This window comes from Epinephelus lanceolatus, chromosome 15, assembly GCF_041903045.1.
Source record: "Epinephelus lanceolatus isolate andai-2023 chromosome 15, ASM4190304v1, whole genome shotgun sequence".
Classification (NCBI taxonomy): Eukaryota; Metazoa; Chordata; class Actinopteri; order Perciformes; family Serranidae; genus Epinephelus; species Epinephelus lanceolatus.
Window position 1 is genome coordinate 43,993,879 of NC_135748.1, and position 24,329 is coordinate 44,018,207.

General features: G+C 48.3%; 1 protein-coding gene across 8 annotated transcripts in view; it reads right to left on the reverse strand.

The window, feature by feature from the left end:
* Positions 1-984: 984 nt before the first annotated feature.
* letm1 (leucine zipper-EF-hand containing transmembrane protein 1) overlaps positions 985-24,329 on the reverse strand; it is a 42,557-nt gene continuing 19,212 nt past the window's right edge. For 2 of the 8 annotated variants that reach the window (XM_033643094.2, XM_033643096.2), the window contains 5 exons: positions 23,368-23,502; positions 23,086-23,279; positions 10,715-10,747; positions 9,900-10,056; positions 985-9,627 (listed from right to left, as the gene is read on the reverse strand). In XM_033643094.2, the coding sequence (XP_033498985.1) occupies positions 9,475-9,627; positions 9,900-10,056; positions 10,715-10,747; positions 23,086-23,279; positions 23,368-23,502 (672 nt within the window). In that variant the 3' untranslated portion in view covers positions 985-9,474. The remainder of the gene's footprint in view (positions 9,628-9,899; positions 10,057-10,714; positions 10,748-23,085; positions 23,280-23,367; positions 23,503-24,329) is intronic. The other 6 variants (XM_033643098.2, XM_033643099.2, XM_033643097.2 and 3 more) reach the window with 4 other exon arrangements.

Here is a 24,329-nt window from a genome sequence, read left to right on the forward strand (position 1 = left end):
TGCTGGACATCCATGCACAGTCCCACACTGCCCCCCAGTGGCCTCTCTGTGAACAGCAGCCTCAGTCCTGACTGCTGGGAGGTGACAGCTGATGTTGACACTCTGGATCAGGGGCCCATCATGACACAGCGGGCCCTCTCTGCATGTGTGTGTGCAGTCGTGCTCAGGACCAGCACCATCGTTTTAAATCTTTGTTTGTTTGTTTGTTTTAATGCCAAAAAACATGAACCTGATGTTTACCTTTCGTCTGTTTGACTGATACAAGTTAGAAAATGACCAAATAAACTTAACAAACTGACTTGAAGGTGTTTTGTGTCTTTTAGTGTCTCTGGAGTTGTTTTGTATCCCGTCGTTGTTACGCTGAGTCTCTCGTGGTCATTTTGCAGATGAAGGGCCGCCGACACTCTGGGCCCCTGAGTCTGTCCAGTCTGCTCAGGTATCTGTCTGTGACCTGAGGAAGTTCATTTATATTTTATTCTCTCAGTGTTTTGTTTCAACAGATCTGTTCATATTTTTCTGTTCTCTGACTTTATATTTCTGGTTTTATTTCACATCATCTTCTGACGTTTCTTTGCTCCTCCTGAATTGAATTTACTGAATTTGTTTGATCGCTTCCGGACTGGAGAAGGTTTGTGGGTTGATGGTGTTTGACAGGCAGGTAGGAGGCTCAGTTATCTGTGAGTGTAGCTGTGCTGTAAGTAAACAGTCTGAACTCAGATCAGTTTTCTCTGACAGAGATGAAAGTTTAGTTTGAATCACCAACTCTGTGAGAGGACACCAGTTTAAACCTCCAGACTAACATGTTGCACATGAAGAAACAAGTTATGTTTCTGCTTCATTACATTTTAGTCTCAGGACTGAATCTAAACTATCTGTGTCAGAATGAACAGGGAGACATGAGCTCAGTGTCAGACGGGTCGTCACCTGACAGACAGACAGACAGACAGACAGACAGTTAGTAAAGACAGACGCACAGACAGAAGCTGTGTTGACAGATTTATTGCAGTTCAGTTACAGCGAGCAGTGTCTGAGCAGTCGATGTGTTCATCAGGTTCACATCAGACAGGTTAGCAGACAGACAGACAGACAGACAGACGGCACTGTGAGCGTTATACAGCAGCAGAGTGTTTTCACCATCACAGACCTGTGTGTAGATTTACAGCCCCGATGTGTCACTACTTAACTCTCTGAGTGTGACGCAGCCTCACTGAGCCTCATTCAGCCTCATTCAGCCTCACTGAGCCTCTAAACTCTCGTGCTCTCTGTCGTCTCTCAGTTTCTTGTCATGAAACATTCAGACGTCGTGACTGATGACGAACGCTGATGGTCACAAGTCTTTAACATCCATCACAGAAAACTTTAATTAAAACCTTTAAACTAATGTTGTGACATCATCAGAGTGAGTCGTTACATTCTTACAACCTTTATTAGACTTGATTAATTATTATTACTGCATTACTGTAAAGCCCTTAAGATGTTGTTAAGGGAGAATTTATTAAATGAACATTTCCAACCAGCTCAGGGACTCTGTAATGACATCATTACTGAGCAGCAGTGTGTGTGTGTGTGTGTGTGTGTGTGTGTGGAGGGTAAAATCCAGATTATTGCAGCATCTTCAGAGTCACGTTATCTGTCTATGTTTCCACAGCAGAGACACTGACCTCAGTCTTAAAGGGATAGTGCACCTAAAAATGTAAATTCAGCCATTATCTACTCACCCATATGCCGAGGGAGGCTCAGGTGAAGTTTTAGAGTCCTCACATCCCTTGCAGAGATCCAAGGGGAGAAAAAAAAGTTGTTTGGAAAAACCTCATTTGAATGTGAGACCAGCGAAAGCATGTGAACACACATGAAGGCGGTGTCCATGTCTCACGGTCTCGCACATGTGAGCGCGGTGCCCAGAGAGACAGTCAGAGCTACAGGCTACAATGAGGCTAAAAACAGAGTTCAAATGAGTTTTTTTCCAAACAGCTTTTTATGTCGGGGCTTCAGGACACTTGGATCACTACGGACGAGCAGTATGGAGATATTTTGTGGTTTCAATGATGTGTTTTTGGACGTTTGAATCTGGGGCGCCGTCAGCCTCCATTAGGTGGAGTTGTGTTGCTACCTCCTCTCCCCTTGGATCTCTGCAAGTGATGTGAGGACTCTAAAACTTCACCTGAGCCTCCCTCGGCATATGGGTGAGTAGATAATGGCTGAATTTTCATTTTTGGGTGCACTATCCCTTTAACTCTCAGATTAACCCTCAAGTCGATGGTCTGTGATTTCTGCGTCAGACACAGACGAGAAAAATTCATCCTTTCATGGTGGATGTTAAATTTTTTATTTAAAGCCTTTTTTTAAATAAAGTTCAGCGGGAAAGGAAACAATATTCATATTTAACCCTCGTTTTTAAACAGTTTTCAGCCTGAACAGAAGTTAAAAGTTAAAACTTCCTGTTGATGCACAGCTGAGAGAGAGAGAGATCATATGTGTTATTAAATGCTTAAATTAGTTTTTGTTGTGAAATTTGTGAAACTTCTAAAATGAGATCTGCACGAGGCTCAGTGCACTTCTCTCATTTTCTAATCTATTTTTTTTGTTCAGTGTGACTGGTTCAGACTGGTTCAGACTGTGTTTGTGACAGTAAACTTATTGAATCTTGATTTTCTCCCTCAGAACACAGACACAGACATCACTGCTGCTCAGGAGGAAACGAGAGATAAATAAAACAGATCAGAACAGGACGAGGACGGTTAGTGAGCTCACAGAAATCAAAGATCAGAAAGAGAAAGAGTTTGTTTCCATCTCAGTGACTGAAACATGATGACAGAGTTCAACTGATCGTCAGGCACTGATGTTACAGAAAACAAAAAGGAAACTCTGCAGATAAATAAACACAAACATTACAGTACATCAGAGTGAGTACGGAAGCCCTGAGAGGACACTGAGGGAAATCTGATCTGGTGACAGTTTCTCTCTGTGCTGAGTTCAGGACTGAAGAACAGAAGGAACAAGAAAGGTTTCATCAGTTTTACTGAATAAAAAAAACTGCAGAATATTTTACTGAGAAGTTAAATGCTGATTCATCATCACGTGTTCGCTCTCACAGAGTTAAACCTCGTAGCCGCCACGTGTGATGTTTCACTGTTAGGAGCAGTTTTTCCTGCGCAGAGCTCAGTCTGTTGCTCTGAGGACAAAATCTGTGTCACAACTACAAACAAGAAATTTACTTGACAAAACTTTTTGAACTGTTTTCATAGAAGAAGAAAAGTGAAAACTTTTTTCAGAGAGCTCATCAGCGGATTATTTTCCCTCTCAGCTTCCTGTCAGAGTCCAAACATGAAGCACCTGTGATGAGACGACATGTGAGCTGAGGAGACGTCAGCTGAGTCACAACGCGTCTCTTCTTCTTCTTGAGTTTGAACAGGACGTGAGGAGCTCGACTTTACACCACGTCACACACTCAGGTATTAACTACACACTTCGTCATGCAGCCTGATACATGTTAGCTGGAGTTGAGATGACGGTTAGTGCAGCACGGAGAGACGTCACTTATTTACATCATGAGAAGAAGGAAGGCGTGCGTAGAGTTCGTCCAGCAGCTGCTGACTCATGTAAACGTCTCATGCAGAGTCTGATTTATTGAACTGCTCAGAGTGACACCTATAAATGTTCCACAGAGCCTGTCGCTGTTTCCTTTGGAAAAAAGTTCATTTCATTTGTGCAAAACCTCTGATAGAATCAAACTCCTGCTCCTGATCAATGGACGTGAACGACGAAGAGGAGGAAGAGTGATCAAGTGTTGCATTAACTGTAACAGCTGCTGCATGAGTCCATATCAGTGTCATTAGCATCGGGACTAAAGACCCTGCAGGGGCCGGCTGCACAAAGCACCTTAAGTTGGCTTTTTAGTTTTGACACTTAAGGTTTCCCTTAGCTGAGGAAATGACTTAAGGGTGTTGCAGACACTTAGTTCAGGAGAGACGTTAAGGTGTTTACTGCACTGGCAGAGATTTCACTGCAGTAAAACTCTGCTGTTTCCATGGAGACCGTTTGTTTGCCTGCACTTGTGTTGGGACACAAATGTCACCGCGGTGTTCAGCAGACTGATCCGACTGCATCAAACCACAGCCTCCTCTTCTTCACTGATCTCCATAAACTCAGACATGTTTCTGTTCTGACGCTTCAGAGGAACCTCGTGTTTTATCCTGACTTTACTCCCTGAGCTCCTCTGTGCAACCCTTGAATGAACTTTAAGCAATTCCTTCAGTATAAGACTAAGATAAGGAGAAAAACTTAAGGACACCTTAAGGAAAAGACTTAAGGATGTTTTGTGCAACTGATTTTATTAAAGCAACCCTTAACTCAGATTTAAAGGAAAATCTTAAAGTGCTTCATGCAGCCAACCCCTGAATCTTAATGTGATGATTTAAGGGGAAATAATAAGATATAAATAATGTAATTTTCCTGTCTGTCTGAAAAACCTTCAGACGTCATGTCAGGACACTTTGGGACTCGATGTCGCTCAGACTTGAGCACATTTTACAAACCTGATCTCTAATTTCTGCATGTGGAGACAAAAATACATTTTTCTGATTAACTTTATATGTTTATATGTTTCCTCTTATTTACAAAGACACCTGTGCACTTCCTGTTTACAAAACAACAACAAACATTTCTCTACAGTAGGTAGTTTATCTGTGATGTCTCACACGTCTCAACCTCCGACCCTCAGACCCTGTGAATGTACCGATAATCTTCAGCTTCAGTGCAACATTCATCTCTGAAACAAACAGCTGATCACACAGATATGATGATGATGATGATGGTGATGTTCGCACACTTCGGCCTCACAAATAAAAGAGATTCAGGAGTTTGTCTAAATGAACTCAGTCACAACCTGCACACACACACGCACACACACACACACACACACACACACAGAGTGTATAATGTGAAGGTGAGGTCAGGTGAGCGGTGAGAAACATGAGATGTAAAACAGAACAAAATGAAAAGAATCAGATGAAATTCAACGTCATGATTTATTGATTCAATAAATGAGGTTTCTGATGTTTTTCATACATTCAAGTTAAATCAAATCAAATCCAGTCACTTCGTGAAGAAGAAACGACGTCTCCATGTTCAGATGGAGAAAAAAAAACAACTTTGGAAAATCTGATTAAATAAATAAATAAATAACATGACAATGATCTCAAACAGAAGCTGGTCTGTCTCGTCAGGTTCAATCACTAATATATATATTTATATTTAATATGATTGCATCAGGTCATAAATGATACTGCATCATGTCCTCTCACCTTCAGACTGAGGACACATTCGTCCTGATTTATGTCTCCACTGACTGAAGACTTGTTAACGTCCTGTGAACTGACAGCGAGCGTCAGCACGAGACTTCAAACAGCTGCAGGCTGAAAGTGACTCTGAGCTGATCTCACAGACGTGAAGCACATTCAGTTTGAATATTAACGTCACATCACGTCTTTCTGTTTCTAACAACTTTGTGTGAATCCTGGATTTTATGAATTTAAGAAACTGGAGGGAAAGACATTGAAAATGAGCTTCACTTTCTGTGTGAACGTCTTTAACAACACGTGTCCTGTGAAGAGATGGAGGCTGCTCTGATGTTTGGTTTAAAGGTTCCTCCAGTGTCAGACAGTCTGAGCTGCTGGCTGCAGACTGACTCTATAAACTCTGCTGGTCCTGATTCTCCTGCTGCCTTTTTCCTCTGTCTGCAGCTACACTCACATATCTTCATGTCCTACAAAGAGCAGCTTTGTCTGGTGTTGAAAAGACCAATAATCACCTGTCAGATCATCTCCTCCCACATGTTCAAGCTATCAGCCTGATATCAGGAGGAGAAGCAGAGTCCAGTTACAGCAGTGTTTCTCCTGCAGCAGCCTGACGACTCTTTTTTTTTTCCTAGATGTTACAGTCGCCTGAAACAAATCAGTCGCACCTGATGTGCCTCAGACAGAAGGGAGAAATAAACAAAAGGTGCACGAGGAGTTAAATATTTGTTCTTCTTCTACACGACTTCCTCAAACTCTATGGGAATCTTTCAGGACGGTTTGGTATCACAGATCATAACTTGTGCTCCCTGCTGCTGCTGAAGCTGCTCACACACACACACACACACACACACACACACACACACAGTGCAGTGACACAGTGACATCACTGATCAGAGGACAGTCACATGATCGACCACAGTCGTGCTGACTGGACACAGAAAACCGACCAATCAAAGCTGACTGTCAAAATGTTTCTGCTGCCGTCTCCTTCTGTCCTCCTCTCCTCCTCCTCCTCCTCCTCCTCAGACTTCCTTTCAACACAGTGAACTCTGCTCAGCTCCTTGAAGTTTGAACATATGAAACGTAGAAATGAAATTTATTCTGTTCTTTAATGTTTCAAACTATCCTGAGCTTCTCTCAGTGTTGATCTCCATCAGCCTCACACGCTCTGGTCTACGTCACTGTCATACGTCCCCTCTGACCTTTGACCCCTCGGTGCCTACACACAGTGGCAGTGCTGCTGACATGCACGGCGCTCCACAAACTCTCTACTGCCGAGTGTCACGGAGAAGCTGTCACAACGTTGGGGCGACGTGTTTACGCTGACCGCTGATTTATGCAGCAGCGAGCGTGCCATGTCCCGCCGGACCGTCTGGAACCTAAACACAACCCTCCAGAGGAGCAGCTGTGGGCCATGTATGGGCCCAGTGTTTACCCAGCAGCCATCAGTCTGACTGGTCCCAGGCAGCAATGCCTGATGGGAGTCCGGCGAGCTGTAAATCATCAGCACGTACGTACGACAGAGGATTAGACGGAGCGCCGTCCACTCAGCGTTATCTCAAGGACCACTTCTCCGTCCTCTGACAGACGAGCGGTGAACACGTCGTCACTGAAGGAGGAGCCGCTCTTTACTGTCGCTTCATACGACCTGACACTCAGCTCAGCAGATGTTATGTCACTCCCTGCGGAGCTGAGCCACCTGACATGTGGACGACCACGAATCCTGTCAGCTGACCACGAAAATGCTTCTGCGTTTCTATTGATTACCTATTAATAGTGTGTTTGATCTGCAAACACAAGATGAATGTGAAACTGATCACAGTCAGTCGGAGCCTCTGTGTGTTGCTGGACTGAACGCCGCTGACGTCACATCAGCTGAGACATAAAGTCTGTTTCTGTTCATTAATTCATTCAGTTTAATTATCAGATTATTTTAACGTTAATGACGAGAAACAGCTTCAATAAATGAACAGTCAGAGTGACTGAAACTTCTGGGTTCAAATTAGAGCTGAGAATAAAAAATGAATCAACGAGTCGACCGACGGAAAATCTAAATTCAATAATCAATGATTTGTGTTTCTCATTTATGAAGAGAAACTTCTGAAGGGAGACAATTTACTGACGTTCTCTGTGTTTGATCTGATTTGTTAATGAAACCCAAAGATGGCTGCCGCTGGTCACTTGACTTCAATGTTTATAAATGTTCTATATTAACACGACTGAACAAAATGAATCAGACATAATTTAATTAATCACAAGCTGCAGCTGTGACTGAGACACGATGTCGAGCTGCTCGCAGTGAGAACACACCTGAACTAATCTAACAGGCAGCCAGATGAAAATAAAGGTCAGAGGTCGACTCAAATCAGATCTGACCTCATCATGTCGTCCGTGTTCACAGCTGCCGCACCTTCATCACTACGGTGCAAATAAAACTGAGGCCTCAAACAACTTCGTCTACACGACTGAATCATCTTCAGCCTCAAACTGACTGACATCATGTAAATGATCCTCAGTGAGCGTCAGAGCTCTGCCATCAATCAATACATGATCAATAATATCTGTGTCAGGGGAAGGTCACCGTGGAGGTCAACATCACCGCAGTGATCACACCCCTGAGTGTGTGTGTGTGTGTGTGTGTGTGTGTGTGTGTGTACAGAGTGAATCAACAGTCACTTCCTGTCACACAGCTGCTGGGAGTATTTTATGTTCGGTGTTTTTTTGCTAGCGTCATCAGCACCACAGCAGAATGTGTTAGCCACCTAGAGAATCTGTCTCAGTCTGAGTGTGTGTTGTGTTTTGACTCTTTCCTCCAGGTCACCCTCACACACATACACACACACACACACTAACTGATCGATGCTGCCGTAAACCAGCAGCTCGTCTTCTGTGCAGTAAAATGACTTTGAGCTTCAGTTTCCTGTCAGAAAAGACGTCAACGTAAAGCTGTGAACATACTCTTAAATATATCGCACACTCAAACTGGTACAGGATTCAATAGTTGGCTCTTTGTTTATGAGGCTACACACACACCGACTGAGGCAGCGTCTGATCACCACTGTTTCATTTCATGCACGTGATGCGAGGGTTTCTACCAGGAAGTAAACAGACTCTGAGATGTGGTCGTGTTCGTCGCTGCTCGTCAGAATCAGTCGGTGTTGATCTGGCATGTTTGCTGCCATCAGGAATCATCAGGTAATAAATGTGCCGCAGTGCAACTTTGGCTTCTTACACAACAGGAAGTGAGCTACAACCAGACGAGGTGATGATGTCATCAGTACAAAATGAGAGGAAATGACATCACGGTCATATTTAATATTAAAACTAACTTCAGTCTACAGCATGAATTTACTCCTGTCTGAGTGGGAATGATCAACATTAAACTATCACGTCTTATTTATCATGTTTCTTTAAACACGTGACGTCGTGTCTCTGGATGAATTCATACGTCACATGTTCATGTGTTACATGTTCATAACATGTAACACATGAACATGTAACATATTATGTTACATGTTCATGTGTTACATGTTCATGTGTTACATGTGATGATGATATTTTTGGATGCAGTCACCACAGTCTCCTCCTGATCTACCCTGTGTCCTCTCACTGTTCACAACATTTAACTTTACAACATGAGAACATGATGACATCAAACTGAGTGAGATGATGATGATGATGATGATGATGACTGTGCAAAGTCCAGAGATGATGTGTCATTTCTATGAGATGATGTAATGAAAGGCAAGATGGTTCACCTCAAACGTTAAACTCTTTAAACTCTGAGCCTCCTCAGCTGTTTTCAGATCTCTAGTTTGGAGAACGACCTGTTTTCACGTCACCGCATTTCCTCCACTAATAAATTAATGAGTCAAATTACACATGATGATAATAACACATGATAATAATAACACATGATGATAATAACACATGATCCGTCCAGACGAGCTGAACATAATAATTTTCTTTAGATTTGTGCGTTTTAAAGACGATCTGTCTGTTTTTAGTTTCTAAATAATCTTTTCTCTTTGTGGTGACGTGACGTTGTGAGAGAACAGCTGTTACCTCCAGTCGTCCAGAACCTTCTGGTGTAACTGGGAACCAGTCACCATCTTCTCACTGGTCTTTGTTTTTACAAGTGCTCTGCGTGTGTGTGTGTCTCTCTGTGGGAGATGAGTTAGCTGTTGCGTGTGGCCGCCTGCTCCTTCTCCGCCTTCTCTTTGGCCTTCTCCTTCTCGATCAGCTTCTCCTCCTTCTGCAGCATCACCATGATGTCGGCCACCTGAGACGTGGAGATGTCGATGTCCTCCTTGTCGATCAGCTCCACCACCTGAGACGGTGCAGGACAAAACGACCTCGTTAAAGACTTGGTTTCAAACATTAAATATTTCTACAGAACATTAAAGTTCAGGGCCGAGCTGAACATGAGGCTTCATTCAAGACGTCAACATTCGAACTCTGTGCCGCTTCATCTTTATTCTTTCATGAGAGCGCTCAGATGAAACGTCTCTCTGTTAGTCGAACTTTTTAAAACTCACAGAAACTACAAACGTGAATAACTCCAGCTCAACCTCCTCGTGTTCTGTCCTCCTGTTTACGCACCTTGATGACGTCGTCGATGTCGATCTTCCCGTCCTTGTTGTCGTCGAGCGCCTCGGCGATGCTCTGCAGTTTGTGCTCTGGAATGTTCTGGATCTGCCGCATGACGCCGATGAGCTCGTCGATGCTGATCAGGTTCTCCCTGAAGGTGTAGAACAGACTGCATACAGGAAATGGCATGTAACGAGATGCAGGGGAAACATGGCGGAGAACAAAGAGGTCAACATGCTGCATTTCAAGGTTCCCACATCACACCAATCAAACTCTGTTCATCATTCAGCAGGTCAAATTAACAAAGGACAAATTATTCTCCAGCTTCGTCTGCTGTCTCACATTCAGCAGGTCAAATTACTGTCTCACATTCAGCAGGTCAAATTACTGTCTCACATTCAGCAGGTCAAATTTGGGTCAAATTACGTGACGTCATGCTGAAAATGTGTCTTCAAATCAATCACTGATCAACTCTGATACACACAGAGGGTGAAGACAGTCTGGGAAACTTTAAACGACCCAGAAACTGATCAGTTCAGTCATTTAAATACAGTTTCCACTGACTGTCCTGAGTGTTGTTAAATCAGACAGGAAGTGTTTGTTAATCCAAATTAAAAGTTTGGTCTTAAACTGTTCAGGCAGAGTTCAGGCAGTCTGAGTTAAATCTTGTTAATGCTGATAAGGTGAGTGCCCAGTGGGAGCTCTGTGGTGTCGCAGCAGCTGGTTGATCCTTTAGAGGCACAAACAGCTGACAGTTAAATTAAATCCATGATGCGATGTTAGCGTGTAGCAGGCAGACGAAGGCTCAGCTGATCAGCTGATCTTACCTCGACGCATCGCTGACTTTAGTAAAAAATAATCTGTAAAAAATCAGGATTTACTCATGAAATCATAAACTGCCGTGATGAGTGACAGGACATGTTGTTTCCTGTTTTATCTCCACCAACATTTCACAATGAAAATAATGATGATGATGATGATGATGATAGTTACAGTAAAACACTGCTTCATATAATATGATTTAAAAAAATGATAAATATGTTTTATGTCACAGCAAATGAAGCAAATAAACATCAGGGCTGCACAATAGTTATTTCACGTTTAGATGCTCAAACGAGACTTTACGCCGCACGGCTGTGCGCCTCCTTCATCAGTCAGGTTTCTCCTACAGACAGGCTCCTCCCCCTCCAACAGGTGTTCAGTGTTTTTGTAGGTTTTAAGGACCTGTGTCCACACGGTGACAGTGACAGCTCTCACACTGGACTCAAATCAAACCACAGTACATTAACTGGGTCATTAATATTTAATTAATATCAGGGATCGTCTCATTTAAGGAAACACTTAACATCAACACCTGAACGCAGCATGACGTGAACGAATCAGGAGCCAGCGAATCACTGTCATTTATAAATGAGACGTTTGAATCTAAACTGATTTAGATTTTATTGATCGTGCAGCCCTGATCAACATGCTAAGTGAAACCATGAAGCAGCAGCTGAAGCATGACGAGCTGCGGCACTAACGCAGGACACGACACTAAAGAAGCCATGACAGCAAACAGAGCTGCGTTCTTACAGAAACACGTCAACATGTTGAGGATCATTTGTTTTCTCTCTGAGAGGAAGATGAGAAGATTAATAATAACTGAACAGAGCTTCCTCGCTGCCTCCACTCTTTATGCTAAGCTAGGCTAAAGACAGGAGGCTCAAAATAACAGCAGACAAACACGTTTCCTGAAGGTTAAAATTAAAACAAGTTTAGTGCTGCAGATTCAGGTAAATACAGGTGTGTATATATTTCAGTGTGTCAGAGATCAGCTGAGCTTCATGTCATCAACACGACGTCACTGAGCTGATGTTGTTTTAATTAAAAGAACTTTTCAAACACCAAGTCTGTGTTTTCATCACAAACCGTCTGAAGGTTCAAAATAAACTGTCATGTGAAGCTCCTTCTGTCTCCTTCTGTCTCCTTCTGTCTCCCTCTGTCTCCTTCTGTCTCCTTCTGTCTCCCTCTGTCTCCTTCTGTCTCCCTCTGTCTCCCTCTGTCTCCTTCTGTCTCCTTCTGTCTCCCTCTGTCTCTCTCTGTCTCCCTCTGTCTCCTTCTGTCTCCCTCTGTCTCTCTCTGTCTCCTTCTGTCTCCCTCTGTCTCCTTCTGTCTCCTTCTGTCTCCCTCTGTCTCCCTCTGTCTCCTTCTGTCTCCTTCTGTCTCCTTCTGTCTCCCTCTGTCTCCTTCTGTCTCCTTCTGTCTCCTTCTGTCTCCCTCTGTCTCCTTCTGTCTCCTTCTATCTCTCTCTGTCTCCTTCTGTCTCCCTCTGTCTCCCTCTGTCTCCTTCTGTCTCCCTCTGTCTCCCTCTGTCTCTCTCTGTCTCGTTCTGTCTCCCTCTGTCTCCCTCTGTCTCCCTCTGTCTCCTTCTGTCTCCCTCTGTCTCCCTCTGTCTCCTTCTGTCTCTCTCTGTCTCCCTCTGTCTCCCTCTGTCTCTCTCTGTCTCCTTCTGTCTCCCTCTGTCTCCTTCTGTCTCCCTCTGTCTCCCTCTGTCTCCTTCTGTCTCCCTCTGTCTCCCTCTGTCTCCTTCTGTCTCCCTCTGTCTCCCTCTGTCTCCTTCTGTCTCCCTCTGTCTCCTTCTGTCTCCCTCTGTCTCCTTCTGTCTCTCTCTGTCTCCTTCTGTCTCCCTCTGTCTCTCTCTGTCTCCTTCTGTCTCTCTCTGTCTCCCTCTGTCTCCCTCTGTCTCTCTCTGTCTCCCTCTGTCTCTCTCTGTCTCCTTCTGTCTCTCTCTGTCTCCTTCTGTCTCCCTCTGTCTCCTTCTGTCTCTCTCTGTCTCCCTCTGTCTCCCTCTGTCTCTCTCTGTCTCCTTCTGTCTCCCTCTGTCTCCCTCTGTCTCCCTCTGTCTCTCTCTGTCTCCTTCTGTCTCCTTCTATCTCTCTCTGTCTCCTTCTATCTCTCTCTGTCTCCTTCTGTCTCTCTGTCTCCCTCTGTCTCCCTCTGTCTCCTTCTGTCTCCCTCTGTCTCCTTCTGTCTCTCTCTGTCTCCCTCTGTCTCCTTCTGTCTCCTTCTGTCTCCCTCTGTCTCCTTCTGTCTCCTTCTGTCTCCCTCTGTCTCTCTCTGTCTCCCTCTGTCTCTCTCTGTCTCCTTCTGTCTCTCTCTGTCTCCCTCTGTCTCCTTCTGTCTCTCTCTGTCTCCCTCTGTCTCCCTCTGTCTCCTTCTGTCTCCTTCTGTCTCCCTCTGTCTCTCTCTGTCTCCCTCTGTCTCCTTCTGTCTCCCTCTGTCTCCTTCTGTCTCCCTCTGTCTCCTTCTGTCTCCCTCTGTCTCTCTCTGTCTCCCTCTGTCTCCTTCTGTCTCCTTCTGTCTCCCTCTGTCTCCTTCTGTCTCCTTCTGTCTCCCTCTGTCTCCCTCTGTCTCCTTCTGTCTCCCTCTGTCTCCCTGTCTCCTTCTGTCTCTCTCTGTCTCCCTCTGTCTCCTTCTGTCTCCCTCTGTCTCCCTCTGTCTCCCTCTGTCTCTCTCTGTCTCCCTCTGTCTCCTTCTGTCTCCCTCTGTCTCCTTCTGTCTCCCTCTGTCTCTCTCTGTCTCCTTCTGTCTCCTTCTGTCTCCTTCTGTCTCCCTCTGTCTCCTTCTGTCTCCCTCTGTCTCCCTCTGTCTCCTTCTGTCTCCCTCTGTCTCCCTCTGTCTCCCTCTGTCTCTCTCTGTCTCCCTCTGTCTCCTTCTGTCTCCCTCTGTCTCCTTCTGTCTCCCTCTGTCTCTCTCTGTCTCCTTCTGTCTCCTTCTGTCTCCTTCTGTCTCCCTCTGTCTCCCTCTGTCTCCTTCTGTCTCCTTCTGTCTCCCTCTGTCTCTCTCTGTCTCCTTCTGTCTCTCTCTGTCTCCTTCTGTCTCCTTCTGTCTCTCTCTGTCTCCCTCTGTCTCCTTCTGTCTCCTTCTGTCTCCCTCTGTCTCCTTCTGTCTCCTTCTGTCTCCCTCTGTCTCTCTCTGTCTCCTTCTGTCTCTCTCTGTCTCCCTCTGTCTCCTTCTGTCTCTCTCTGTCTCCCTCTGTCTCCTTCTGTCTCCTTCTGTCTCCTTCTGTCTCCCTCTGTCTCTCTCTGTCTCCCTCTGTCTCCTTCTGTCTCCCTCTGTCTCTCTCTGTCTCCCTCTGTCTCTCTCTGTCTCCCTCTGTCTCCTTCTGTCTCCCTCTGTCTCTCTCTGTCTCCTTCTGTCTCCCTCTGTCTCCCTCTGTCTCCTTCTGTCTCCTTCTGTCTCCCTCTGTCTCCCTCTGTCTCCTTCTGTCTCCTTCTGTCTCCTTCTGTCTCCCTCTGTCTCCTTCTGTCTCCTTCTGTCTCCCTCTGTCTCCTTCTGTCTCCTTCTATCTCTCTCTGTCTCCTTCTGTCTCCCTCTGTCTCCCTCTGTCTCCCTCTGTCTCTCTCTGTCTCGTTCTGTCTCCCTCTGTCTCCCTCTGTCTCCCTCTGTCTCCTTCTGTCTCCCTCTGTCTCCCTCTGTCTCCTTCTGTCTCTCTCTGTCTCCCTCTGTCTCCCTCTGTCTCTCTCTGTCTCCCTCTGTCTCCTTCTGTCTCCCTCTGTCTCCCTCTGTCTCCTTCTGTCTCCCTCTGTCTCCCTCTGTCTCCTTCTGTCTCCCTCTGTCTCCTTCTGTCTCCTTCTGTCTCTCTCTGTCTCCTTCTGTCTCCCTCTGTCTCTCTCTGTCTCCTTCTGTCTCTCTCTGTCTCCCTCTGTCTCCCTCTGTCTCCCTCTGTCTCTCTCTGTCTCCTTCTGTCTCTCTCTGTCTCTCTCTGTCTCCTTCTGTCTCTCTCTGTCTCCTTCTGTCTCCCTCTGTCTCCTTCTGTCTCTCTCTGTCTCCCTCTGTCTCCCTCTGTCTCTCTCTGTCTCCTTCTGTCTCCCTCTGTCTCCCTCTGTCTCCCTCTGTCTCCTTCTGTCTCCCTCTGTCTCTCTCTGTCTCCTTCTGTCTCCTTCTGTCTCCCTCTGTCTCCTTCTATCTCTCTCTGTCTCCCTCTGTCTCCTTCTGTCTCCTTCTGTCTCCCTCTGTCTCCTTCTGTCTCCCTCTGTCTCCTTCTGTCTCTCTCTGTCTCCTTCTGTCTCCCTCTGTCTCCTTCTATCTCTCTCTGTCTCCTTCTGTCTCTCTCTGTCTCCTTCTGTCTCCTTCTGTCTCTCTCTGTCTCCTTCTGTCTCCTTCTGTCTCCTTCTGTCTCCCTCTGTCTCTCTCTGTCTCCTTCTGTCTCTCTCTGTCTCCTTCTGTCTCCCTCTGTCTCCTTCTATCTCTCTCTGTCTCCTTCTGTCTCTCTCTGTCTCCCTCTGTCTCCTTCTGTCTCTCTCTGTCTCCTTCTGTCTCCCTCTGTCTCCTTCTGTCTCTCTCTGTCTCCCTCTGTCTCTCTCTGTCTCCCTCTGTCTCCTTCTGTCTCCCTCTGTCTCCTTCTGTCTCCCTCTGTCTCCTTCTGTCTCCCTCTGTCTCTCTCTGTCTCCCTCTGTCTCCTTCTGTCTCCTTCTGTCTCCCTCTGTCTCCTTCTGTCTCCTTCTGTCTCCCTCTGTCTCCCTCTGTCTCCTTCTGTCTCCCTCTGTCTCCCTGTCTCCTTCTGTCTCTCTCTGTCTCCCTCTGTCTCCTTCTGTCTCCTTCTGTCTCCCTCTGTCTCCCTCTGTCTCCCTCTGTCTCTCTCTGTCTCCCTCTGTCTCCTTCTGTCTCCCTCTGTCTCCTTCTGTCTCCCTCTGTCTCTCTCTGTCTCCTTCTGTCTCCTTCTGTCTCCTTCTGTCTCCCTCTGTCTCCCTCTGTCTCCTTCTGTCTCTCTCTGTCTCCCTCTGTCTCCCTCTGTGTCTCTCTGTCTCCCTCTGTCTCCTTCTGTCTCCCTCTGTCTCCTTCTGTCTCCCTCTGTCTCTCTCTGTCTCCTTCTGTCTCCTTCTGTCTCCTTCTGTCTCCCTCTGTCTCCCTCTGTCTCCTTCTGTCTCCTTCTGTCTCCCTCTGTCTCTCTCCGTCTCCTTCTGTCTCTCTCTGTCTCCTTCTGTCTCCTTCTGTCTCTCTCTGTCTCCCTCTGTCTCCTTCTGTCTCCTTCTGTCTCCCTCTGTCTCCTTCTGTCTCCTTCTGTCTCCCTCTGTCTCTCTCTGTCTCCTTCTGTCTCCTTCTGTCTCCCTCTGTCTCCTTCTGTCTCCTTCTGTCTCCCTCTGTCTCTCTCTGTCTCCTTCTGTCTCTCTCTGTCTCCCTCTGTCTCCCTCTGTCTCCTTCTGTCTCTCTCTGTCTCCCTCTGTCTCCTTCTGTCTCCTTCTGTCTCCTTCTGTCTCCCTCTGTCTCTCTCTGTCTCCCTCTGTCTCCTTCTGTCTCCCTCTGTCTCCCTCTGTCTCTCTCTGTCTCCCTCTGTCTCCTTCTGTCTCCCTCTGTCTCCTTCTGTCTCCCTCTGTCTCTCTCTGTCTCCTTCTGTCTCCCTCTGTCTCCTTCTATCTCTCTCTGTCTCCCTCTGTCTCCTTCTGTCTCCCTCTGTCTCCTTCTGTCTCCCTCTGTCTCCCTCTGTCTCCCTCTGTCTCCTTCTGTCTCCCTCTGTCTCCCTGTCTCCTTCTGTCTCTCTCTGTCTCCCTCTGTCTCCTTCTGTCTCCTTCTGTCTCCCTCTGTCTCCCTCTGTCTCCCTCTGTCTCTCTCTGTCTCCCTCTGTCTCCTTCTGTCTCCCTCTGTCTCCTTCTGTCTCCCTCTGTCTCTCTCTGTCTCCTTCTGTCTCCTTCTGTCTCCTTCTGTCTCCCTCTGTCTCCTTCTGTCTCCCTCTGTCTCCCTCTGTCTCCTTCTGTCTCTCTCTGTCTCCCTCTGTCTCCCTCTGTCTCTCTCTGTCTCCCTCTGTCTCCTTCTGTCTCCCTCTGTCTCCTTCTGTCTCCCTCTGTCTCTCTCTGTCTCCTTCTGTCTCCTTCTGTCTCCTTCTGTCTCCCTCTGTCTCCCTCTGTCTCCTTCTGTCTCCCTCTGTCTCTCTCTGTCTCCTTCTGTCTCTCTCTGTCTCCTTCTGTCTCCTTCTGTCTCTCTCTGTCTCCCTCTGTCTCCTTCTGTCTCCTTCTGTCTCCCTCTGTCTCCTTCTGTCTCCTTCTGTCTCCCTCTGTCTCTCTCTGTCTCCTTCTGTCTCTCTCTGTCTCCCTCTGTCTCCTTCTGTCTCTCTCTGTCTCCCTCTGTCTCCTTCTGTCTCCTTCTGTCTCCTTCTGTCTCCCTCTGTCTCCCTCTGTCTCTCTCTGTCTCCCTCTGTCTCCTTCTGTCTCCCTCTGTCTCCCTCTGTCTCTCTCTGTCTCCCTCTGTCTCCTTCTGTCTCCCTCTGTCTCCTTCTGTCTCCCTCTGTCTCTCTCTGTCTCCTTCTGTCTCCCTCTGTCTCCTTCTATCTCTCTCTGTCTCCCTCTGTCTCCTTCTGTCTCCTTCTGTCTCCCTCTGTCTCCTTCTGTCTCCCTCTGTCTCTCTCTGTCTCCCTCTGTCTCCTTCTGTCTCCCTCTGTCTCCCTGTCTCTCTCTGTCTCCCTCTGTCTCCTTCTGTCTCCCTCTGTCTCCTTCTGTCTCCCTCTGTCTCTCTCTGTCTCCTTCTGTCTCCCTCTGTCTCCTTCTATCTCTCTCTGTCTCCCTCTGTCTCCTTCTGTCTCCTTCTGTCTCCCTCTGTCTCCTTCTGTCTCCCTCTGTCTCCTTCTGTCTCTCTCTGTCTCCTTCTGTCTCCCTCTGTCTCCTTCTATCTCTCTCTGTCTCCTTCTGTCTCTCTCTGTCTCCTTCTGTCTCTCTCTGTCTCCTTCTGTCTCCTTCTGTCTCTCTCTGTCTCCTTCTGTCTCTCTCTGTCTCCTTCTGTCTCCCTCTGTCTCCTTCTATCTCTCTCTGTCTCCTTCTGTCTCTCTCTGTCTCCCTCTGTCTCCTTCTGTCTCTCTCTGTCTCCTTCTGTCTCCCTCTGTCTCCTTCTGTCTCTCTCTGTCTCCCTCTGTCTCCTTCTGTCTCCCTCTGTCTCCCTCTGTCTCTCTCTGTCTCCCTCTGTCTCCTTCTGTCTCCCTCTGTCTCTCTCTGTCTCCCTCTGTCTCCTTCTGTCTCCCTCTGTCTCCTTCTGTCTCCCTCTGTCTCCCTCTGTCTCCCTCTGTCTCCTTCTGTCTCCCTCTGTCTCTCTCTGTCTCCTTCTGTCTCCTTCTGTCTCCCTCTGTCTCCTTCTGTCTCCCTCTGTCTCTCTCTGTCTCCCTCTGTCTCCTTCTGTCTCCTTCTGTCTCCCTCTGTCTCCCTCTGTCTCCCTCTGTCTCCTTCTGTCTCCTTCTGTCTCCTTCTGTCTCTCTCTGTCTCTCTCTGTCTCCTTCTGTCTCCTTCTGTCTCCCTCTGTCTCCCTCTGTCTCTCTCTGTCTCCTTCTGTCTCCTTCTGTCTCCTTCTGTCTCCCTCTGTCTCCTTCTGTCTCCCTCTGTCTCCCTCTGTCTCCTTCTGTCTCTCTCTGTCTCCCTCTGTCTCCCTCTGTCTCTCTCTGTCTCCCTCTGTCTCCTTCTGTCTCCCTCTGTCTCCTTCTGTCTCCCTCTGTCTCCTTCTGTCTCCTTCTGTCTCCCTCTGTCTCCCTCTGTCTCCTTCTGTCTCCTTCTGTCTCCCTCTGTCTCTCTCTGTCTCCTTCTGTCTCTCTCTGTCTCCTTCTGTCTCCTTCTGTCTCTCTCTGTCTCCCTCTGTCTCCTTCTGTCTCCTTCTGTCTCCCTCTGTCTCCTTCTGTCTCCTTCTGTCTCCCTCTGTCTCTCTCTGTCTCCTTCTGTCTCTCTCTGTCTCCCTCTGTCTCCTTCTGTCTCTCTCTGTCTCCCTCTGTCTCCTTCTGTCTCCTTCTGTCTCCTTCTGTCTCCCTCTGTCTCCCTCTGTCTCTCTCTGTCTCCCTCTGTCTCCTTCTGTCTCCCTCTGTCTCCCTCTGTCTCTCTCTGTCTCCCTCTGTCTCCTTCTGTCTCCCTCTGTCTCCTTCTGTCTCCCTCTGTCTCTCTCTGTCTCCTTCTGTCTCCCTCTGTCTCCTTCTATCTCTCTCTGTCTCCCTCTGTCTCCTTCTGTCTCCTTCTGTCTCCCTCTGTCTCCTTCTGTCTCCCTCTGTCTCCTTCTGTCTCTCTCTGTCTCCTTCTGTCTCCCTCTGTCTCCTTCTATCTCTCTCTGTCTCCTTCTGTCTCTCTCTGTCTCCTTCTGTCTCTCTCTGTCTCCTTCTGTCTCCCTCTGTCTCTCTCTGTCTCCTTCTGTCTCTCTCTGTCTCCTTCTGTCTCCCTCTGTCTCCTTCTGTCTCCCTCTGTCTCCTTCTATCTCTCTCTGTCTCCTTCTGTCTCTCTCTGTCTCCTTCTGTCTCTCTCTGTCTCCTTCTGTCTCCCTCTGTCTCTCTCTGTCTCCTTCTGTCTCTCTCTGTCTCCCTCTGTCTCCTTCTGTCTCCTTCTGTCTCCCTCTGTCTCCTTCTGTCTCCTTCTGTCTCCCTCTGTCTCTCTCTGTCTCCTTCTGTCTCCTTCTGTCTCCCTCTGTCTCCTTCTGTCTCCTTCTGTCTCCCTCTGTCTCTCTCTGTCTCCTTCTGTCTCTCTCTGTCTCCCTCTGTCTCCCTCTGTCTCCTTCTGTCTCTCTCTGTCTCCCTCTGTCTCCTTCTGTCTCCTTCTGTCTCCCTCTGTCTCTCTCTGTCTCCCTCTGTCTCCTTCTGTCTCCCTCTGTCTCCCTCTGTCTCTCTCTGTCTCCCTCTGTCTCCTTCTGTCTCCCTCTGTCTCCTTCTGTCTCCCTCTGTCTCTCTCTGTCTCCTTCTGTCTCCCTCTGTCTCCTTCTATCTCTCTCTGTCTCCCTCTGTCTCCTTCTGTCTCCCTCTGTCTCCTTCTGTCTCCCTCTGTCTCCCTCTGTCTCCCTCTGTCTCCTTCTGTCTCCCTCTGTCTCCCTGTCTCCTTCTGTCTCTCTCTGTCTCCCTCTGTCTCCTTCTGTCTCCTTCTGTCTCCCTCTGTCTCCCTCTGTCTCCCTCTGTCTCTCTCTGTCTCCCTCTGTCTCCTTCTGTCTCCCTCTGTCTCCTTCTGTCTCCCTCTGTCTCTCTCTGTCTCCTTCTGTCTCCTTCTGTCTCCTTCTGTCTCCCTCTGTCTCCTTCTGTCTCCCTCTGTCTCCCTCTGTCTCCTTCTGTCTCTCTCTGTCTCCCTCTGTCTCCCTCTGTCTCTCTCTGTCTCCCTCTGTCTCCTTCTGTCTCCCTCTGTCTCCTTCTGTCTCCCTCTGTCTCTCTCTGTCTCCTTCTGTCTCCTTCTGTCTCCTTCTGTCTCCCTCTGTCTCCCTCTGTCTCCTTCTGTCTCCCTCTGTCTCTCTCTGTCTCCTTCTGTCTCTCTCTGTCTCCTTCTGTCTCCTTCTGTCTCTCTCTGTCTCCCTCTGTCTCCTTCTGTCTCCTTCTGTCTCCCTCTGTCTCCTTCTGTCTCCTTCTGTCTCCCTCTGTCTCTCTCTGTCTCCTTCTGTCTCTCTCTGTCTCCCTCTGTCTCCTTCTGTCTCTCTCTGTCTCCCTCTGTCTCCTTCTGTCTCCTTCTGTCTCCTTCTGTCTCCCTCTGTCTCCCTCTGTCTCTCTCTGTCTCCCTCTGTCTCCTTCTGTCTCCCTCTGTCTCCCTCTGTCTCTCTCTGTCTCCCTCTGTCTCCTTCTGTCTCCCTCTGTCTCCTTCTGTCTCCCTCTGTCTCTCTCTGTCTCCTTCTGTCTCCCTCTGTCTCCTTCTATCTCTCTCTGTCTCCCTCTGTCTCCTTCTGTCTCCTTCTGTCTCCCTCTGTCTCCTTCTGTCTCCCTCTGTCTCTCTCTGTCTCCCTCTGTCTCCTTCTGTCTCCCTCTGTCTCCCTGTCTCTCTCTGTCTCCCTCTGTCTCCTTCTGTCTCCCTCTGTCTCCTTCTGTCTCCCTCTGTCTCTCTCTGTCTCCTTCTGTCTCCCTCTGTCTCCTTCTATCTCTCTCTGTCTCCCTCTGTCTCCTTCTGTCTCCTTCTGTCTCCCTCTGTCTCCTTCTGTCTCCCTCTGTCTCCTTCTGTCTCTCTCTGTCTCCTTCTGTCTCCCTCTGTCTCCTTCTATCTCTCTCTGTCTCCTTCTGTCTCTCTCTGTCTCCTTCTGTCTCTCTCTGTCTCCTTCTGTCTCCTTCTGTCTCTCTCTGTCTCCTTCTGTCTCTCTCTGTCTCCTTCTGTCTCCCTCTGTCTCCTTCTATCTCTCTCTGTCTCCTTCTGTCTCTCTCTGTCTCCCTCTGTCTCCTTCTGTCTCTCTCTGTCTCCTTCTGTCTCCCTCTGTCTCCTTCTGTCTCTCTCTGTCTCCCTCTGTCTCCTTCTGTCTCCCTCTGTCTCCCTCTGTCTCTCTCTGTCTCCCTCTGTCTCCTTCTGTCTCCCTCTGTCTCTCTCTGTCTCCCTCTGTCTCCTTCTGTCTCCCTCTGTCTCCTTCTGTCTCCCTCTGTCTCCCTCTGTCTCCCTCTGTCTCCTTCTGTCTCCCTCTGTCTCTCTCTGTCTCCTTCTGTCTCCTTCTGTCTCCCTCTGTCTCCTTCTGTCTCCCTCTGTCTCTCTCTGTCTCCCTCTGTCTCCTTCTGTCTCCTTCTGTCTCCCTCTGTCTCCCTCTGTCTCCTTCTGTCTCCTTCTGTCTCCTTCTGTCTCTCTCTGTCTCTCTCTGTCTCCTTCTGTCTCCTTCTGTCTCCCTCTGTCTCCCTCTGTCTCTCTCTGTCTCCTTCTGTCTCCTTCTGTCTCCTTCTGTCTCCCTCTGTCTCCTTCTGTCTCCCTCTGTCTCCCTCTGTCTCCTTCTGTCTCTCTCTGTCTCCCTCTGTCTCCCTCTGTCTCTCTCTGTCTCCCTCTGTCTCCTTCTGTCTCCCTCTGTCTCCTTCTGTCTCCCTCTGTCTCCTTCTGTCTCCTTCTGTCTCCCTCTGTCTCCCTCTGTCTCCTTCTGTCTCCTTCTGTCTCCCTCTGTCTCTCTCTGTCTCCTTCTGTCTCTCTCTGTCTCCTTCTGTCTCCTTCTGTCTCTCTCTGTCTCCCTCTGTCTCCTTCTGTCTCCTTCTGTCTCCCTCTGTCTCCTTCTGTCTCCTTCTGTCTCCCTCTGTCTCCTTCTGTCTCCTTCTGTCTCCCTCTGTCTCTCTCTGTCTCCTTCTGTCTCTCTCTGTCTCCCTCTGTCTCCTTCTGTCTCTCTCTGTCTCCCTCTGTCTCCTTCTGTCTCCTTCTGTCTCCTTCTGTCTCCCTCTGTCTCCCTCTGTCTCTCTCTGTCTCCCTCTGTCTCCTTCTGTCTCCCTCTGTCTCCCTCTGTCTCTCTCTGTCTCCCTCTGTCTCCTTCTGTCTCCCTCTGTCTCCTTCTGTCTCCCTCTGTCTCTCTCTGTCTCCTTCTGTCTCCCTCTGTCTCCTTCTATCTCTCTCTGTCTCCCTCTGTCTCCTTCTGTCTCCTTCTGTCTCCCTCTGTCTCCTTCTGTCTCCCTCTGTCTCCTTCTGTCTCTCTCTGTCTCCTTCTGTCTCCCTCTGTCTCCTTCTATCTCTCTCTGTCTCCTTCTGTCTCTCTCTGTCTCCTTCTGTCTCTCTCTGTCTCCTTCTGTCTCCCTCTGTCTCTCTCTGTCTCCTTCTGTCTCTCTCTGTCTCCTTCTGTCTCCCTCTGTCTCCTTCTATCTCTCTCTGTCTCCTTCTGTCTCTCTCTGTCTCCCTCTGTCTCCTTCTGTCTCTCTCTGTCTCCTTCTGTCTCCCTCTGTCTCCTTCTGTCTCTCTCTGTCTCCCTCTGTCTCCTTCTGTCTCCTTCTGTCTCCCTCTGTCTCTCTCTGTCTCCCTCTGTCTCCTTCTGTCTCCCTCTGTCTCCCTCTGTCTCCTTCTGTCTCCCTCTGTCTCCTTCTGTCTCCCTCTGTCTCCTTCTGTCTCCCTCTGTCTCTCTCTGTCTCCTTCTGTCTCCTTCTGTCTCCCTCTGTCTCCTTCTGTCTCCCTCTGTCTCTCTCTGTCTCCCTCTGTCTCCTTCTGTCTCCTTCTGTCTCCCTCTGTCTCCCTCTGTCTCCCTCTGTCTCCTTCTGTCTCCTTCTGTCTCCTTCTGTCTCCCTCTGTCTCCCTCTGTCTCTCTCTGTCTCCCTCTGTCCTGTTTATTCTTGCTGTCATTCTTCAGATTTACTTCCTGTCCTTCAGTGATCGTCGGCCCCGCCCTGATGTGTCTCACCTGTAGTCCCCGCCTCCCTCCTGTATTTAGTCTGTGTGTTTCCTGTTTCCTGAGCCAGTGTGTCTTTGTACCTCGTGTCAGGCGCTGTCACAGAGTACTGCGGCCCTACACTTTAACCACCTGTCACATGGCACAGAAGCAGCGGTGTGGAGGTTATAATAAGACATGGAGCTCTTACCCGACAGGCGGGGTGGTGCCGCTGTCCATCTGTCCGTCCAGGATGACCTTGTCTTTCTCCAGCTCCAGGATGATCTTGTCGATGCGACCGATCATACGGTTTACTCTCTTGGACAGACGCTGGCTGGCCTTGGACTCCTCCAGAGCCTTTTCCTGTCCCGTCTTAGAGAGCTCCTTCTTTATCTCCTCCAGGTCCTGGGAACACATCAAAACACTGAGTCACCTCACAGTCGTCTGAATCTGTGGATGCTGTGGGGTGTGACTACAGGTGTGAGACGGGCACCTCGTTGTACTCCTGGACGTCGTCCTTCAGCTCTTCCAGCTCTTCCTTCTCCAGAGTCAACAGCTTCTTCTGCTCCTTCAGCTTCGAGCATGCATCACTCAGCAGGTCGATCTCCTCTTTGGTGATCTCCTCTCCCTGAACACAGACACATGCTCCTCAGATCACATCCAAACCCTGTGTTATAACATACGCTGTGTCCTCTGAATCAGACCTACTGTTCAGATCCTGAACCATAAACACGTCAGGCTGAGGTCACATTTTCCCTCCAACATGGAAACAGAGACGCTCACTAACAAGCACCACATGTGCATCTAATACAGGCCCACATCAGAGACCAACCCAAAGACACAGAGTGGGTAAAGGAGGGACGCTGTGGAGGACACTGGGACACTCCCATAACCCACAGACACATTCCCACAGGATGAGGAAGACTCTGTGGAGCTACGAAGGCCGTTAGTTAGAGAGGGAACTGCTCAGTGACCGTCTGAAGGATCCACAGGGAGAAGAGGAGGAGAAGGTCACACAGACGAGGGTCAAACAGGAAGTGCACATCGTATTTAGAGCAGCAGATCAGTGTTTTCTTTTTTCTATAACACGTGATGCTGACCGTGGTTTGTTCTGAAAACAGACGGACTGACTCTGGTCCAGCTCCTGTGACCTGTCAGTCTCTTTGCTTTAAGAGCCAAACGTCTGTGGTTTGACCTCAGGCTGAAGTCAACATTCATCTCTTCACGCCAACAAAACCATTTCAGAATTACTTCCTGTTGTTGTTAGGATTACGTTCCCACTCTGACTGACCCGCAGATCAAATCTGAAATGGCTTTTAAAAAAATGCCAGAATAACACGCAGGTCCTGTTGAACCCTTGTCTGTGTGGTGGCGCTCAGAGGAACAGCAGGTTCAGAGCGTGCAGGGAGACACTGGTGGAGACGTGAGGGTCACTGGGAGGAGGAGACGTCAGTA